The sequence below is a fragment of the Centruroides sculpturatus genome, unplaced genomic scaffold (assembly GCF_000671375.1).
Source record: "Centruroides sculpturatus isolate CEXI.00-Female unplaced genomic scaffold, Cexi_2.0 scaffold1321, whole genome shotgun sequence".
Classification (NCBI taxonomy): Eukaryota; Metazoa; Arthropoda; class Arachnida; order Scorpiones; family Buthidae; genus Centruroides; species Centruroides sculpturatus.
In genome coordinates, this window is record NW_019385586.1 from 527 (window position 1) to 17,475 (window position 16,949).

Consider the following 16,949-nt stretch of genomic DNA (forward strand, 5'->3'; position numbering starts at 1 on the left):
GTCTCTGGAGGACAAGGGTTTAAAGTAGGGTGAATACTAGCTGGCGGTATATTTNTACAATAAATAAATAATTTAAATTAAATAAAGCAATAAAAATATATATATAATAGAGGAAGGAAACAAACATTTCCCGGGAAGCATATCTGTAAGGGAAAATATCGTTTTGTACTTTTGTAAAAATCTTGAATACAAAACTAAAACAGAAATATATCAATTTACGTTTTCTGCTAATATCGATGTCTTACCAGGCAATCAGCATGGACATTGTGTGCAGGCTTTCCTGGAAGCTCGTTTCTGTTGAAAAGTGCTGCATACGACGTAGCGGTATTGCCTCCTGCCTGGTAGCTTTCTTAGGCCTACTGCTCTTCGAGGATCTGGCAGGCATACAGCTTCCTTCTGCTTATTCCTCTACTTTTTCCTCCATTCATCAGCAAGGCTCTCTATTACCGCCATGTCAAAATCTAAGTGAGACATAATTTTGGCTCAGCCTCAGGAATTCTTCTTGTAAAGAAGATAGGCGATCAACAACATTCTGGCCATGATGTTGAACGCTACTTTCTTCCAATATTTTACAGTCCTACTTTCATCCAAATGCGCATAAATCATCATGTTCGATACCCCATAAATTTGTTATAGGATGTTACTATTTGTGGCTATAATGTAGCCACCACCCCTTGTTTATCAATTTCGACATCGCGTACCCTTGCATGGCATCTTAAGCATTTTGACGAGCGCGGTATAAAAACTTGCAGATTGGAATATTTGTTTGTTATACCAGTAAATTCCTATCGGTTGGGTTAAGTTATAAATCTACTCGTGATTCACATAATCGGGAAAAGGCGGCCAAATATCTAGAAGGCAGACGGCTAACAGCCATAACCGGTCCTGGATAGAATCATTGGAAGCGTTATACGATATTTTGGTGTGTACCATCCAGTAGCTAAACCGAGTGAGGTTGGTGCTCTGTAAAGCGCGTGCGCGAATGTGTATAATCTGGCTGCTTGGAAGCTGACCCGGTTTCGATAATACAGCGCTTCCCTTCCGCCAGTGATATTCGAATATACAATAGCAATCTTATCGTTTTTTTCACGTGTAGTAATAAGATTCACGTATTGTAATAAGATACATAATGCGGTTATAATAAAATATTAATTTTAATTAATCCAAAATACGTTAAAATATGAAAATAATCGCGCAATATATATTTATATTTTTGAAAATACAAGGGAAGCGGCGCTTCCACGCTTCCAATGACGGCACACCACTGATTATTACCGAGTTTGGTTCAATTACGTCTATCTATCTAGACGTGTTTGCTAAATAGTTTTATATCATTTTATTAGTTGCAAGTTGAATATAATTTATTTCACTCATTATGCAAGTTTTGCGTGTTGTCACCAGAAGACCTCTATGTTACTATTATTTCGGAAAATCGTTTCGTTCGTTTTCAACTATTACCCACGACTTTTTATTGGGCTGCAATTTTTAATCATATTTTTAATTTATTTCATTTAAAATATATACTCTCCACCTAAAATTAGTAGTGCAATGTTTTGCCCCTGTACGTCAGACTTTTCCATTAGCAATGGAGTCATGCCGGTCATCTAACACCTTTCAGATGAAAACTTTGAATTGAAGTAACGTGATGTTCAGTTTGCATCGGAAGTTTGTTTTCAATTAATCGGGGCCTCCTGTATCTACGTTTTCCGTATATGGTCTTGGATTTTATGTATTTAACTTTATCCACTTCTCGAGATTAAACATACACAGACATCGGACGGACGGATGACAGTGAGAATTTATAGGTGTACAATTTTTTCAAAATTGCAACCCAATAATTGCTCGTTAAGTATTACAATTATTATCCTTGTCTCATTTTAAACATATCGATTATTTTAATTGAAAAATAAAATGATAATAATCGATCTCCTTGCCTTCATTCCTTGAGTTACCAATGTTTTTGGATTGATTACATGCTAATAATTTATATGAATGATAGTAATTTATATTCAGAGGTTTACTTTTATTTAACGAATTTACATTTTAAAAAAAAGAGAGACATTTTGAATTCACTATAGAAAACTTTTACTGTGAAGATATAATTTTCCTAAAAATCATATTAAACTTATAATGTACTACTCAATATATTCAGAAGAGATACGCAAACATTAAACGTAACAGAGAAATGATTAAATTATTGACGTCAATGAATGTATATAAATCAAATATAAAAACTGGTTTTCCTTATAACGTTGCAGAATTGCGAACATGATTGCCATCGGAATTTTCACTTCGTTCCTTTTATTTTCGTCTCCGATTTCTGCGGAAAACTGGAAACGATATTTAAAATTCGACTCTAATTATGAGCTTTGGTGGTCCATGTACGACGATTCCATCACTTTCCAAGTGGAAGTGGCGACTAATGGATGGGTCGGATTTGGAATCTCCTCAAACGGAGGAATGAAAGGCAGTGATATCGTCATTGGATGGATTAACGATAACCAAGCGATATTTCACGTATGTAAATGAAAATACATTCTTTTAGATAAAGTACCTAGAACTTTTCTAAATTTTAAGAAGTGTGTTCAAGTAATTTGATTAATTGAAGTCATCAATATGTTATGTCACTATAGCCAAAGTGACTCTGGCACTAATTCATAATGCTAATATTTTATTGCTTGCAATTTTCACCAAAGAATTAAAAAAATAAATATATTAGTAAGAGATTCGTAAATATTACTGAATAAATTTATGTGGTATTTAAGATCTGTTTATCAGATAATCCGTAAGCACACTTGGGCAAGAGGAGCGAACAGTATAAAAAATCTTCATTATAAGTAGAGCAAGGACATCTAGACACTAAAGTTATGTAAGTTATGAGATAACTCATAACTTACATGATTATATAAGTGATAGCTCAAAAATAATTACGATTTTTAGTGCCTAGATGTCCTACCCTTAATTATAAGTTATTGGTGTGAGCACTCTAGTCTTGTAGGCTGTCGGAGAAGGCAGGTTGGGAGGAAATACGTCTAAGATTCTCGAGGTGACAACATTTTTGTTCGTGTGCCTTGAACCGATAAGATCAAGGTGCGAACTCTGTAAACTTTTTTGTACCTTAATGAGATCGAATATATATTTCTTTATCTTAATTAAACGGAAGCATAAGAAAATTAGCGTAACTATAGAATAATATAATTTTATATAAAGACACATAGTACAAATATGGGATTTATAAACGATTTTATTACAAGAACATATTTAGTTTACGTATTGCTGATTTTGCGCACACGAGATAGCATAAACACACTCTATATGCTGTTGTGTATATTTAAAATAGTATTCACTACTGTGAATTAAACAGTAATTTTTTGAACATTTTCAATACTAAAGTTAGCATAATATTTAGCTATTCGTTGATAATTTTTAAAAGTATTTAGGCCTAGTATCCATGGATGTAACAAGAATTAAGAAAGGTTTTCAGTAGCGTACTTGTGATCTTTCAAAGATGAAGCTAGTAGTAACCTAAATGCAATGTGCACTACGCTAACTATATGAACTTACAATGCGGAATAAAACAGTAATTTATTCGTTTTCCTTATATATATAACTTCATTTCCTATCCTCATCAGTTTCATATGATATACTGTAATTCAATAGTGTTCCTGTAGAAGGCTAACCACTTTTTTCAGGTCAATCCAGACACTAATAAGAATTTAGAACTGTCTTTAAACGTGATACTCGGCATGGGGTTTAATAATGGCGTGTTCTTCACTACTACTTGACAAAATTTAGAATTCATCTGCGTAATGTTATTGTCAAGAAAATAAATGGAAATATCGCATAAATACTACCGTCCAGGCGTTGCATATATTTGTCTTGATACAATCACCGACATTGCAACTTCAACATGCTCAAAACGAGCCATATTCTGAGATTGGGTAAAGACATTCAGAAATTTGATATAATTTCTTTATATCTTCAACTTGCCCGTATGCATGTAATACATCAAAATGAAATGACTTCAATTTAGTATTAATAATAAAGTCATGTGTTATAATAAAGTCAAAAGATGTAATTTTTTCTTAATAAAGATGCTGCATTAATATTCGACAAACTTGCGAGTTTTTTATACGGTAAGCAAAGAAACGCAATGCATTTGCTTACGCGATGCATTCAGAGGTTTAATAATGAACGAGTAACTCATTAAAATGGCCATAAGCATTAAAATAAACGAAAACTGGCTAAATATATTATAAAATTAAAATTTTTTAAAAAATATTCCTATGTAAAATATTTTAAACATGTTGCCACAAGGTGGCCTACTTGTCATGTGACTGTGCAGTAGAGAGTGGGCGGGCTCAAATTCAACTAAATAAAATTTATTGATGAGATTTGCCAAGTGTCTGAATGAATACAATAAATGATTTGTGTTCGAATTACTAAACAATTACTGGCACGGTTTCAAAAATGCCATGGCCATAAATATTGCCTATCCTATTTTATATATGTTAATTATTTGCTTTTGTTGTATACGCTTATTCTATCTAGACAAAACAATATTTACCTTTGGAATAATTAGTCGTTTTTTTTGTTTTTGTTTTTTGAGGAAGTAAATGGCAATTCACTGGTTACAACAGATTATAACTAAGTACGTTTCTAGTATTATGCGTCCTAAACATTATTGACCTACAAAGATTTATTTTCAACAAAATGGAGTCACATTGCATACCGCTCGGAGATCAATGAACACCTTAAGAACAATGTTTCGATATCAGAATTATTTTTCACTTTGGAGATAACTTATCATTTAGTCAGCACGATATTTTTGTTGCGATACCTCAATGAAATATATTGCCCAACTCAAAATACGATAGATGTACAAAACAAGAAGCTTGCAACATATTTTTATAGGAGTCTATTCAACTTGATCCGGACTATTATATGGAGCACGGAATTAGAGAGTATGTTTCATTATTAATAATAATAAACCAGCAATGAGTTGCGTGACTTTTCCGGCTTCACCAGGAAAGTTTGCATCATGCTCATTTGTCCGACGCCATTGGCGTAAAGTTATATTGTTACTGCTTCACACTCCTTTGTAGAAAAATTTCCTTAGATAAAATCTAAATCTACTACTTGCATGCTTTTATGTAGTTTTTTAAAATTTATTTTCATTAATTATTTAAAATAAAATTGCGTGTCGCGCCATCTTTTATTAAATTTTATTTTAAAAAATATAACATGTGTTATTAATTATTATACAAAGGCAAAAAAACTTAATTTTGAGAGTTGGAGATGACTTTTTTCAGAAATTGTGAGTGTAAATGAGGAATAAATTTTTCATTAAGTTCCCCCATCCACACGCACGGATTTTTTCCAATTTTCTGACTTTTTTGAAGAAGTCTCAACACGTTAAGTTTTGTAAAAAACCCGGAGGGTGAAATTTGACATTATTGGAATACCTTCCTCTGTTATGTATACATAACAGCCGGGAAATAAAAGCAGTGTTAAGAAATTTTATTTTTTGTTAATAAAAGTAATATTCATTTATACTGATAGGAACTAATATGCCATCCTATGTTATGTATGGGCCGGGTGAAAAATCATTAGCATTCTCTTCTCGACGGCCCTGACTGACGTTGTCTTCTTTCTATGGCTACCAGCCAAGAAAAAACAGAGAAGTTCACAGAAAAGAGCCCCTGGCTAGGCTTTGATGATGCAATTATTAAATTAATGTATTTAAAAACAACGTTCTACAAATGTTCACTGCATGTACATTTTACCTTTAACCATCGGAAATAAAACTTAATCTTAAGTAAAAGTAATATAAATTAAGCATAACTTGACTGGATTCTACTAGATGATAGTTTTCGTTTGCCCCAATTTCGCGTATTTCTTCACACAATAAATGTTTTCTTTAGACGTTTCTCTTGGAAAAACTAACACAGAAGAGGCGTGAAACGAGAAAGTAGGTGAATTCTAATAATTACTTACTTAATATCAAGGTTGGCTACAGATTAAAGGAGCAAGTTGTTGTGTAATTAGATATAAAAACTGGTATCTGATTGATCGCAATGCAAACCGCCGTTCCAACTTCTGTTTCTTTCTAATACAAAGCGATTATATTAATTTAACAATTTTAAAATTTCACAAATTAACGAATTGCTACAAGGTAATGATTTTAAAATAATTCTTTTCTTTGCAAACTGCACTAAACGTACTTGTTAACTGTAATGAATGGCTGTGTTTAATGAAAGTCTGTCAATATATAAAAAAACAAATTTTGTTTAAGAGACTATTAAAATAATTCTATAAATATTTCATACTAATACACATATCGTCTCTTGTTTCTTAGACACGTTATAGTCTTATACGAAATATTTTATTTTCTACTTCAGTAATTATGCTAATATTTTTATTCGATGAAAAATTATATTGAGTTTTAGGATAGACACGCCGAAGGAAAGTTTCAACCGAAAATCGACGAACAACAGGATTGGGAATTGTTATGGCACGAGAAAAACGATACTCATACAAAGTTACGATTTAAAAGATTGCTGGACACGTGTGATGACCAGGATATGGTCATTACGGTTAGTTATCTACAAATGCTACAGGCATTATAATTACCTTTACTTACTTATCATTAAATATATTTCTCCCTGTGTTTAGGAAGAAACTACGAGACTGATATACGCTTACAGTCCCCAAAATCCCAATTCTATAGATGCAGTTAGTTATCACGGACCAACCACTAGAGGAACTAAAAGTGTTTTTCTGAAAGAGGAAGTTGAACACAAATTTACAGAGAAACCAGAAGACATTTATCATTGGGATGTTCGAAGTCCAAACGTAAGAATAACTTAACGGTTTTCATATTATTTGTGAAGCGTAAAATATTCATTATATTATTTAATTTACACATTGCAGGTTACAATTCCGGAAGGAAGCGACACTGAATACTTTTGTACATTTATCAGAGTTCCTCATCTTGATAGAAAAAATCATATTATAGAAGTAAACGTTTTTAAAAATAGCTGCATTATATATTTAATTGTGTGTAAATTGACAAATTTTATTAATAGTTTGGTCCACTTATTCAACCGGGACACGAAGGCGTTGTTCATCATATGCTTTTATACGAATGTACGGGCGTTACAAACGAAACTGTATTAAAATATGCAGATAAATCATATCATAGATGCTACACTAAAAATTTAGTTCCAAAATTTCCATTTTGTTTAACTGCTAATTTAGGTTGGGCATCTGGAGGTGGCGTGAGTATCACTCATTCATTATTTTGATATACAGTAGAACCTCGATTATCCGGACTAATTGAGGATGAAGGTAGTCCGGATAAGGATAATCGAAACAAATACTTTGTCTTTTAACGATAATACAACGCGTTTTCTTTTCGATGACATATCGATAATATCAAAAATAAATACTGTATTTAAATCGTGATCAAATTTTCAAGAAACAAACGTTCGTATTGAATTTGGACTACCGTGTTTCCCCGAAAATAAGACAGTGCCTTATATTAATTTTTGCTAGGTCTTATAAAAATGCGCTAGGTCTTATTTTCAGGGAATGTCTTATTTTTTCCAGGAAGAAGGATTCACATTTATTATTGAATAAAAAAATTCCCAAGTCGAACTTAGACGAGAGTGACGTATATCCGGTGTGTCGAACTGTCGCTTTTTTATAGTGTCAACATCGGACTCGATGAGCAATTAGTGCTTACTGAACCGTAGCACTATGCAAATGTCATGTGGCATGATTCCCGGCCGACCAATTAGCCATCACCAGGCGTAACGTTATGCAAATCTGTGATTCCCAAGCCATAATCTTATGCAAATCATGCCGTGTGGAGTAATTGTCTGCTGACCAATCAGTGGCTGTACTTTCAAAAAGCCAACGGATTTCAACCATCTGTCGATGACCGTTACGACTAAAAAAAACTTCGCTAGGTCTTACTTTCAGAGGTAGGTCTTATATTTCGCAATTCAGCAAAATCTGTGCTAGGTCTTATTTTCTACGGATGTCTTATTTTCGGGGAAACACGGTACTACTGACCAGCGCCAACAGACTAGCTATTGTTTAAAAGGCCCTCTAGTGGCTCAAGAAGACGGATTTTATGAAATAAAAAGCAGTTGAAACTGCATTTTTATGAATAAAAATTTGACAAACTATTTATCGTTTTATGACGAGTAAAAATTTTTCGTCGCGTTTGCTTTTAAGTAATGCATAAACCTTCGAGGCCGAGGCCCTTCGGACCGCGAGGCATAGACGCTGGTCCACGTCGCCCATGCCTTACGCCGCCCTTGGTCATAGAAATGATGTAATTTGAATATAAATTATTTATAAATACGTATGTCAAGTTATATTTTTATTACGACGCAAAATATATTTAAGAGTTTACTACCACTGAGCCGGGTGAGACGTTGTTGAAACAAAAAATGTTATGCATTCCATCACGTACATAAACAGTGTCGTAATTCGCCAAGTGCAAATCAGCAAATTCGTAAAATTTTTGATTATTTTGAACAATCCGGATAATCGAAAATCCGGATAATNCGAAAACCCGTATAATAGAGGTCCGGATAATCGAGGTTCTACTGTATTTAAATTTTATAAAAGAAAAACTTTTTACTGCGGTTTCATCGTTTTCAGAAATTTTATTTTCCTGAAAATATCGGTCATCCTTTGGGTCTGCCTGATGCCGAATGGTTTCTATTGGAAGTACATTATGATAATCCATCATTAAAAGGGGGTAAATTTTAATTAGAAACTATAATATTTTATTAATTTTAAAAAATTTATGTTTAAACTCTGTTTTTCAGCTGTCGATAATTCGGGATTAAGAATTACATATACACCAAAACTCAGAAAATACGACAGTTCGGTGTTAGGTACGGGAAACTTATGGTATCCTTGCATGTTTGTGCCACCGAAACAGAAAGAATTTGTCATATCTGGACACGTAGCTCCTTCTTGCTTGAAACAGGTAGAATCACAAAAATTTTTAACATGTAAGATTATACAAAAAGATTACACAACTGTTAATCATTTCTATTCTCTAGCGTGTTCCTCCAGGAGGTATCAAAGTCTTTAGTATTTTGCTTCATTCACATTTCCTAGCTATGGTAAAAATTAATATTTCATATTAAGAATGTATTTTTGTTTACACTTCATTAATTGTTATGTCAAAATTTTAATATGAAATTTTTATATGAACAATAAGGAATCATCAATACATTAGGTACCACATTTCAACTATCTTACCAACTACTGTAATGCTTCGTAACGCTGTCGTACAGTACATCCTCTTAATTGTACTACAGAATAATGTACATTAGTACAATTAAAAGGGTTGACATTTAATAATTTTACCATTTCATAATAATTAAATATATATAATGTTTTTATAGTAAAATCTCGTAACACATGACGCCACAAACAATGTTGTTTATTTATTTTAATTAATAGTACAAAACTGTTTTTAAAATAAAATCTCTTAAAAGCCGGAAAAGTTATGCAACTCGTTGGTAGATTTTTTTATTTTGTATTAAAACTTTGCTTTACTTAATGCTACAATTTATAATACATGATTATAATTTCCAGCATTTTGCATCTCTCACTCTATATTTTAACCTGTACTACATATTTTAAATNACGCCACAAACAATTTTGTTTATTTATTTTAATTAATAGTACAAAACTGTTTTTAAAATAAAATCTCTTAAAAGCCGGGAAAGTTATGCAACTCGTTGGTAGATTTTTTATTTTGTATTAAAACATTGCTTTACTTAATGCTACAATTTATAATACATGATTATAATTTCCAGCATTTTGCATCTCTCACTCTATATTTTGACCTGTATTACATATTTTAAATTGTTAATGTTTATGCCTAAAGACTAGGGTACAATCTACGCCTATTAGACATCGATTTTCTATTATTGTTTCCAATAAAAATCTGAAAAATAACAAAAGTGGTACGATTTACGAGACTTTAAACCTACTTAACGTTGACCAGAGTGTTGAAAAATGCTCTGAAGCAAAACAGAATATGTTTTTTTTTTTTCTTAAATGAAGTTAAGACTATTTACAAAAATATAAAATTTTTGAGTCTATCTTAATCCTTTTTTACACCACCCGGTCTTAACTTCATTTAAGAAGAAATATAAAAATCCTGAGTAATTACAGAAATTGTAGAATATGTTTTCATTGAAAAAGTATCTAAAGATGTAAAAGTTTCAGACTAGTAAGGTAGTTTTCAGTCAAAAAAGTACTCAGGAGTTAGTGATAAAAATGTATTAACTAGAACCTCATTAAAAAAAAGATCAATGACTTACCTTCTTCAATGATTTAAGTCTAGCTCACGGTCAAGATTCTTAGCTACTTAGGAACGTGCATGTGAATGGGCAATCGAGCTGATTTGGAATGAGTTTGCCGATCACAACAACCAGCGTGAATTATGCCGATATTGAAATGTATCATACTCGAGCGCAATATACTTGAGAATAGTCTTATACAAACTCAAATATAGTTTAAAAATTATATTCAGTTATTTCACATAAGTGTTATTATTCGATTTCTTTGTAAATAATCAAAAACTATGTAATATATTCTTATTAAAATATACTTCTAAAGTTTAAAAAAAATGTAATTATTAAATTCTACAGTAGTATCACTAATACCAATACTTCCTATATTAATTTAAAAATATTTCAATAGTCATTCTATTATAATATTTTCGTTGAAAATTATTGTATAATTTGTCTTATATAATTGTTAATTGGGTGCACTTTATATATTATTGATTTACGTTTACAGGAAGAAGGATAATTGTCAGGCATTTTCGTGGTAATGAAGAACTCGAACCGATTGCATCCGATGTTAATTACGATTTTAATTTACAGGTGTTTATTTTGTATGATTTTAGTAATAACAAACATCGTGTTGTATTAAAACTTGAATTATAACTATTTACAGCATTTTCGTAAGCTTTCGAAAATTCGTACTGTCCTGCCTGTAAGTATATAAAAATACATATTTTTTACAATATAATGTAGAGGTTTCATATATTTTATATGTAATTTTTATTATAGGACGATCATCTTATTGTTGAATGTGCCTACGATTCTCGTAAAAGAAGCAGAGTAACCTTTGTATGGAACTATATAGATTCAATTAATACTTTTTATTTGTAAATTTATAAATGTTAATAACTAATTAATTTATACTTTTTTTAGGGTGGTTTATCTTCGAGAGAAGAAATGTGCATCGTATTTTTAATGTACTATCCAAGAATAAGTTTAGCATTGACTGCAAGTTGCCCTCTTCCTAAGAATTTTCTTAGTTCTCTTGGAGTTAAACGAATATTTGAGTAAGCATCTCAAAATTCTACAAAAATTAAAAATTTTTCGATAAAATAATTCGATATTTTACCATTTAAGAGACGACAAGTTTCTAATTTCTCCATTTACTGGGAAGAATGAAAGTTTCTTCGAATTCCTTTACGATTATCCGTGGAACAAGAATGCAATTGATGTTTCGAGAAAATCCATGAGATATAGTCCTCAACTGAATCTTTGCACAGATCGAGGATGGAAACTTGTTCCGGTATTCTAATTTATAGTCCTAATAATATAAATTTTCAAATAACATTTTATATTAACAGATGTATTGAAGATAACGAATCATTTCAGACCTTTATTCTATCAACTTATCCGAAAGTGAAGAAAAGTTACGTGAAGCCAAGTAAATGCGGTTTCAGAAGAAACAACCAGAAAAGGTTAGATAAAGAAAACGAAAATACTGAATCCGAAAACGAATTTGAAGATATTAATTTTATGAAACGTAGTTCCTCGAATGGAAGTGTAATTCCGTACCCATTACTCGATCAGTTCTTCTCGACTCTCTTCTTAAAATAAGCAGTTAGAGGGTTGTATTATATTAGTTAATACGTTTTCTATAATTACACAAATGTTTTTCTCTTCTTCGCGAGATCTACGTTCCTTCAAATACGTAATGTAATTCCTTCTAAGCGCCTAATATTCTGTTTCTTCAGCGCCAAGTCTTTTATTTATATGGATAAGTACACTCTGTAGAAGGTCTGAATAAATTTTCTAGCTGCAAGGACCGAAGCGGGTCCTTGCAGCTAGCACTCTATATAAGTTCTACGTTATACATTTTAAATTTTGCAAGAAGTATTTAATTCTTAATAAACGCGAAAGTGCAGTTAGCCCTTGCTAACTCGAATTAAAAATCATCCGAGTTTGCGAGAGACTCAGTTAGTGAGGAGTTTACTGTATAAAATTTTATGTTTCCAATTATAAAATTGTTATTATTCGTTTAAAATAATACACTTTACTTTCAAGAAAGATTAATATAAAATTGGCATTGATTCAACAGAATACTGTGATGATGTTTAACAATAATTATAATCTGACTTTCTCCCATTAATATTTCAGGTATTTTTTGTGTCGTTCACAATAAATATTATTTTACATTAAGTATGTATTTTTGAATGTAACTAAAAGGTTATTTTTACATTTAAAATACATTGTAGGAATGTTCGAGGCATTTTTTGAAAATGTTTTGAACTATTTTAAATTTGTATAATAATTATACTTTGCTCACAATTAACATTTTTCTACCAGAATGTAAACAATATTTTTTCCTCTATACATTTTAAATTGTAATGTTCATTTTAAAAAATATCAATATAACGATTTGTATAAACTTAATAGATTTTGAAATTTTATAAATTGTTGTAGAATTTATTAAATAAATACAGATATAATACGCTGTCTTTTGTAATTTATTTCACTGTTACGTATTTTTTCAATACATTAAACTATTATAAAATGCTTAAAATAAATAAAAATTAATCTTAATGGTTTTTTATTCATATGGTAAATGAACATCTTAAATATAGATTTACACATTTTATATCAATGTCAGAAGTTGTTAAATATAATATTTTAGCTGTATTGAAACCAGAAGATCTAGTAAAATACAAAAACTTAACAGCCTTAAACATAAAATGCATTTGACTTAAGCAATTTGCCCCTAAAGCGATGTACCAGTACAGTGCATTGTTATGTGTTGCATTCAAAATAAACGTAATAGTTTATAAATTTAGTAAAATAGATATTTCTATAATTTAAAATGTTTAAATTAAAAAGTAATATTTTGCTATTTTGCATAATTAAATATAAATTTTTATATTTAATTATAAATAAATTGTATTGATGTAACGATTTATTAGCATTGGTACCAAATCATTTAATGTTTAACAGGAAAACTATAAACGAAACTGTAAAACAATGATTATCGGGAAAATATACCAATTATTTAAATTAGAATAGAAAAACTTGTCATCCTTGTTATAGAGTTAACAACTGAATATGCTGACCATGAATATTTCAAATACATTTTATGTTTTTTTTTACTTTCTATTTAATTCCTCAAAAATTGGGAGAGACATTTATAATTTTATCCAAAATTATGAGCTTTTAATGGTCCACGTATTCCATTTCTTCCAAATAGAAATATCGGCTAAATTATGCTACCAGATTTAGTGTTTCTTCTACTGGAGAAATGGCGGAAAGTTATGTAGTCATGTGATGAATATATGAATAATACATTTAAATTTCACTGAAATATTTTTGTTTAATTAAATTTTCGTATATATAGCGACTTTTGAGACATCCTGTATTTGTATAATATATATAAATATATAGTTTATTATGTAATATTATATAATTTTTAAAAGCACTTATCAACAAAATCTTACATATTAAGATTCATTAAATAAGTCGCTCGAGGGAATATGTAAGATTTTGAAGTATCATATGACAAATATCAAGGTTAGTATTTTGAAAAATTTAATGAACGTTTTCCTGGGTTTTTTTTATAATCGGAAAGCCCACTCTTATTTTTTAATTTTAAATTTTCGAGGTCAGGCAATGAATGACTGACTTGTAAATACAAAACATCTACCGTATATCATTATACCAGTATTGTATAGTCGCTTCCAAGTCCTACCTTTTTTTTATTCGACTTCGTTAGTCTTTCAGTTTATTGCCTTGCGTAATCACTGATTTTACGACATGATTAATTTCCCACTTCTACTGATTTATGATTCATTGGATACGCAACAAATAATTTCTTGTTACATATTAATATCATAGATTCGCACTACAGACTTTATAATTACATTATTTACTTATTGATAAAATAACTACGAGGACACTTTTCGTACTGATTAATCCTTAAATTTAAGGATTAAAAAGAATTGTACCAATACAAAAATGATTTATTTATTTTAAATTGTAATTTTTTAAACTACTCGTATTTTTTTATTACTATCCATTATTACATATTATTTTATATTATCTGGAATGTTTATTAGAAATTTATTGGAATTCTAATTAAAATCTAGATTAAAAGCTCTTAATTTCCGGCAACTGATGTTCCGGCATCTCCTTTAATGCGGACAAAGTTATGATAGAGAACTTGAAATACCAGACAAGTTCACTGGGTGGCCACCATGTGATATTGTGTATAAAGCGCACTTATTTGCATTATTTGCACAGCACTTGTTAATGGTGATACCTCAATTTTTGTGATATTTATAATTTATTTTGCATAAATTTAACCACATCTCAGCTTCTAAGAGAGATTAAAAGGTTAGTGGTGGTGTCAAACGTAATTCACATTTAACGTTTATTTAGTTTCTAGTAATTCCATAGTATACTTTAGACAGGTGGGGTGTGTAATTGGTGGGTAGAACATGTGTTGATGAATTATTATTATTATATGTGGTCCGGCAAGGTTTGATGTATCTGTACTACAAAGAGAAACTCGGTTTATAACTTCCTAAAGTTTTAATACAATTTACACGTGTAATTGTTGATTTTTGATATAATGGACTAATAGGAGGAACCACTGTTATGATGATGCCAATTATCTATCGTATGCGACAACAAAGACAAGTATAAAATGAACTTTATATGAGATTTAAGCATATAGTAGAGAGACAAACAATCTACCTTGTGTTTAACAGGAGAAAAACAAATACTGCGCTTTAAACAGGAACAAGTATGCGCTGCCTATCGGACATTCCGCGCACTAAAAGTTGCACTCTATTTTCAAAACATTGTTAACAATCCGAAGATGCCTTGAAACAACAAATTTTGTTTTGTATTTACTAAATCTGTTACGTCGGAGTCAGTAAAATCGGAGTTGAACAATATTATTATTATTTGGTACACGTTTAAATACGCAATACTAAAACAAGCGGATATTATACAAAACGCGGGGATAATTTTTGAAATTTATTAACTTTTAACACCTTTAGTTTACCTTGATAAATAGAATGTACAGTACTTGTAAATACATATAATTTGAATGTCGTTAAAATTCGTATAAACAAATATATAAATGGACTGAATAATTTTTGATAATATTTATTAATGCAATTATTAACAACAGATTATAAATTTTTTAATCAAATTTCTATAAAATTTAAAATAATTAAATGTCTTTCCTGTTTTTAATATTAGACATTTTATAGTTTAAATAATTTTATTCAGTTAACTAACCTTTTTGATTATGCACGCGATTTTCAGCAAGATGGCGTTAAAAATGCCATTTTCATTGGACAAAATCTTTTTTTCAGAATTTTTCTAAAACGGAAGAAGATAGAGCCAATTAGTTTTATGCGTTAGAATCCTACTTGCTTCTTCTATAAACGTACGGTTCAGAATTTTAAAAATCGAATTCGTTAATATTTTGCAAATTACTATTATTATTATTATTAATCATTTAATTATGCAAAATAGCAGAATATTACTTTTTAATTTAAGCATTTTAAATTATAGAAATATTTATTTTACTTAATTTATAAAGTACAGTAATACCCGGAACTTACGCGATAGGTGGGAGCGAGCGATAACCGCGTAAGTCGGGGTATAATTTCGTAATTTGTATAAAATCCAAGTCGGATGTATTTAAGCTAATAAATGTTCTCGTTAATCTTATCTCGTCTTTTAATTCGTTCACGGTTACAAAAAATCACCACATAGAATCTTGTAGCAGAAATTTAATATAATACAACCAATACTAGTATAATGATATACGGTAGATGTTTTGTATTTACAAGTCAGTCATTCATTGCCTGACCTCGAAAATTTAAAATTAAAAAATAAGAGTGTGCTTTCCGATTATATATACAGCCTATATAAAACAGGAAAACGTTCATTAAATCTTTCAAAATACCAACCTTGATATTTATCATATGATACTTCAACATCTTACATATTTCCTCGAGCGACTTATTTAATGAATCTTAATATGTAAGATTTTGTTGAAAAGTGTTTAAAAATTATATAATATTATATAATAAACTATATATTTATATATACAGTATTATACAAATACAGGATATCTCAAAAGTCGCAATATATACGAAAATTTAATTAAACAAAAATATTTCAGTGAAATTGAAATGTAATATTCATACATTCATTACATGACTACATACATTTCTCCAGTAGAAGAAACACTAAATCTGGTAGCATAATTTAGCCGATATTTCTATTTGGAAGAAATGGAATACGTGGACCATTAAAAGCTTATACAGTCGACCCCCCTATAAGATAGAGATACGTTCCATTCTCTAGGAATCCGCTTTCTTACGAATCCTTCCAATCACAACCCGACACGTGTGAAGTTTACGGACTACGGCTGTTTGAAAGATTTTCTTCCATAAAATTAATCGATTCTAGACTAATCCGACTCAACATTTCCAAAATACGTATATATTTTTTGGGAATAATCCGTATAAACTACGCTATAAACAAAAAATTGTAGGATTACTTACCGAGTGTCACCATTCGACATTGCCATTGCTCAACATTGTTTTCGTCGCG

The 16,949-nt window shown here is 30.4% G+C and overlaps 1 protein-coding gene across 1 annotated transcript in view; it reads left to right on the forward strand.

The window, feature by feature from the left end:
- Positions 1-2,265: 2,265 nt before the first annotated feature.
- The window catches only part of LOC111640338, a 40,124-nt gene continuing 25,440 nt past the window's right edge, over positions 2,266-16,949 (forward strand). The window contains exons 1-14 of the mRNA XM_023386350.1: positions 2,266-2,517; positions 6,450-6,596; positions 6,676-6,855; positions 6,934-7,020; positions 7,089-7,280; positions 8,677-8,776; positions 8,847-9,010; positions 9,087-9,142; positions 10,841-10,928; positions 11,002-11,040; positions 11,118-11,177; positions 11,262-11,395; positions 11,466-11,631; positions 11,718-11,940. Of these exons, the coding sequence (XP_023242118.1) occupies positions 2,269-2,517; positions 6,450-6,596; positions 6,676-6,855; positions 6,934-7,020; positions 7,089-7,280; positions 8,677-8,776; positions 8,847-9,010; positions 9,087-9,142; positions 10,841-10,928; positions 11,002-11,040; positions 11,118-11,177; positions 11,262-11,395; positions 11,466-11,631; positions 11,718-11,940 (1,885 nt within the window). The 5' untranslated portion in view covers positions 2,266-2,268. The remainder of the gene's footprint in view (positions 2,518-6,449; positions 6,597-6,675; positions 6,856-6,933; positions 7,021-7,088; positions 7,281-8,676; positions 8,777-8,846; positions 9,011-9,086; positions 9,143-10,840; positions 10,929-11,001; positions 11,041-11,117; positions 11,178-11,261; positions 11,396-11,465; positions 11,632-11,717; positions 11,941-16,949) is intronic.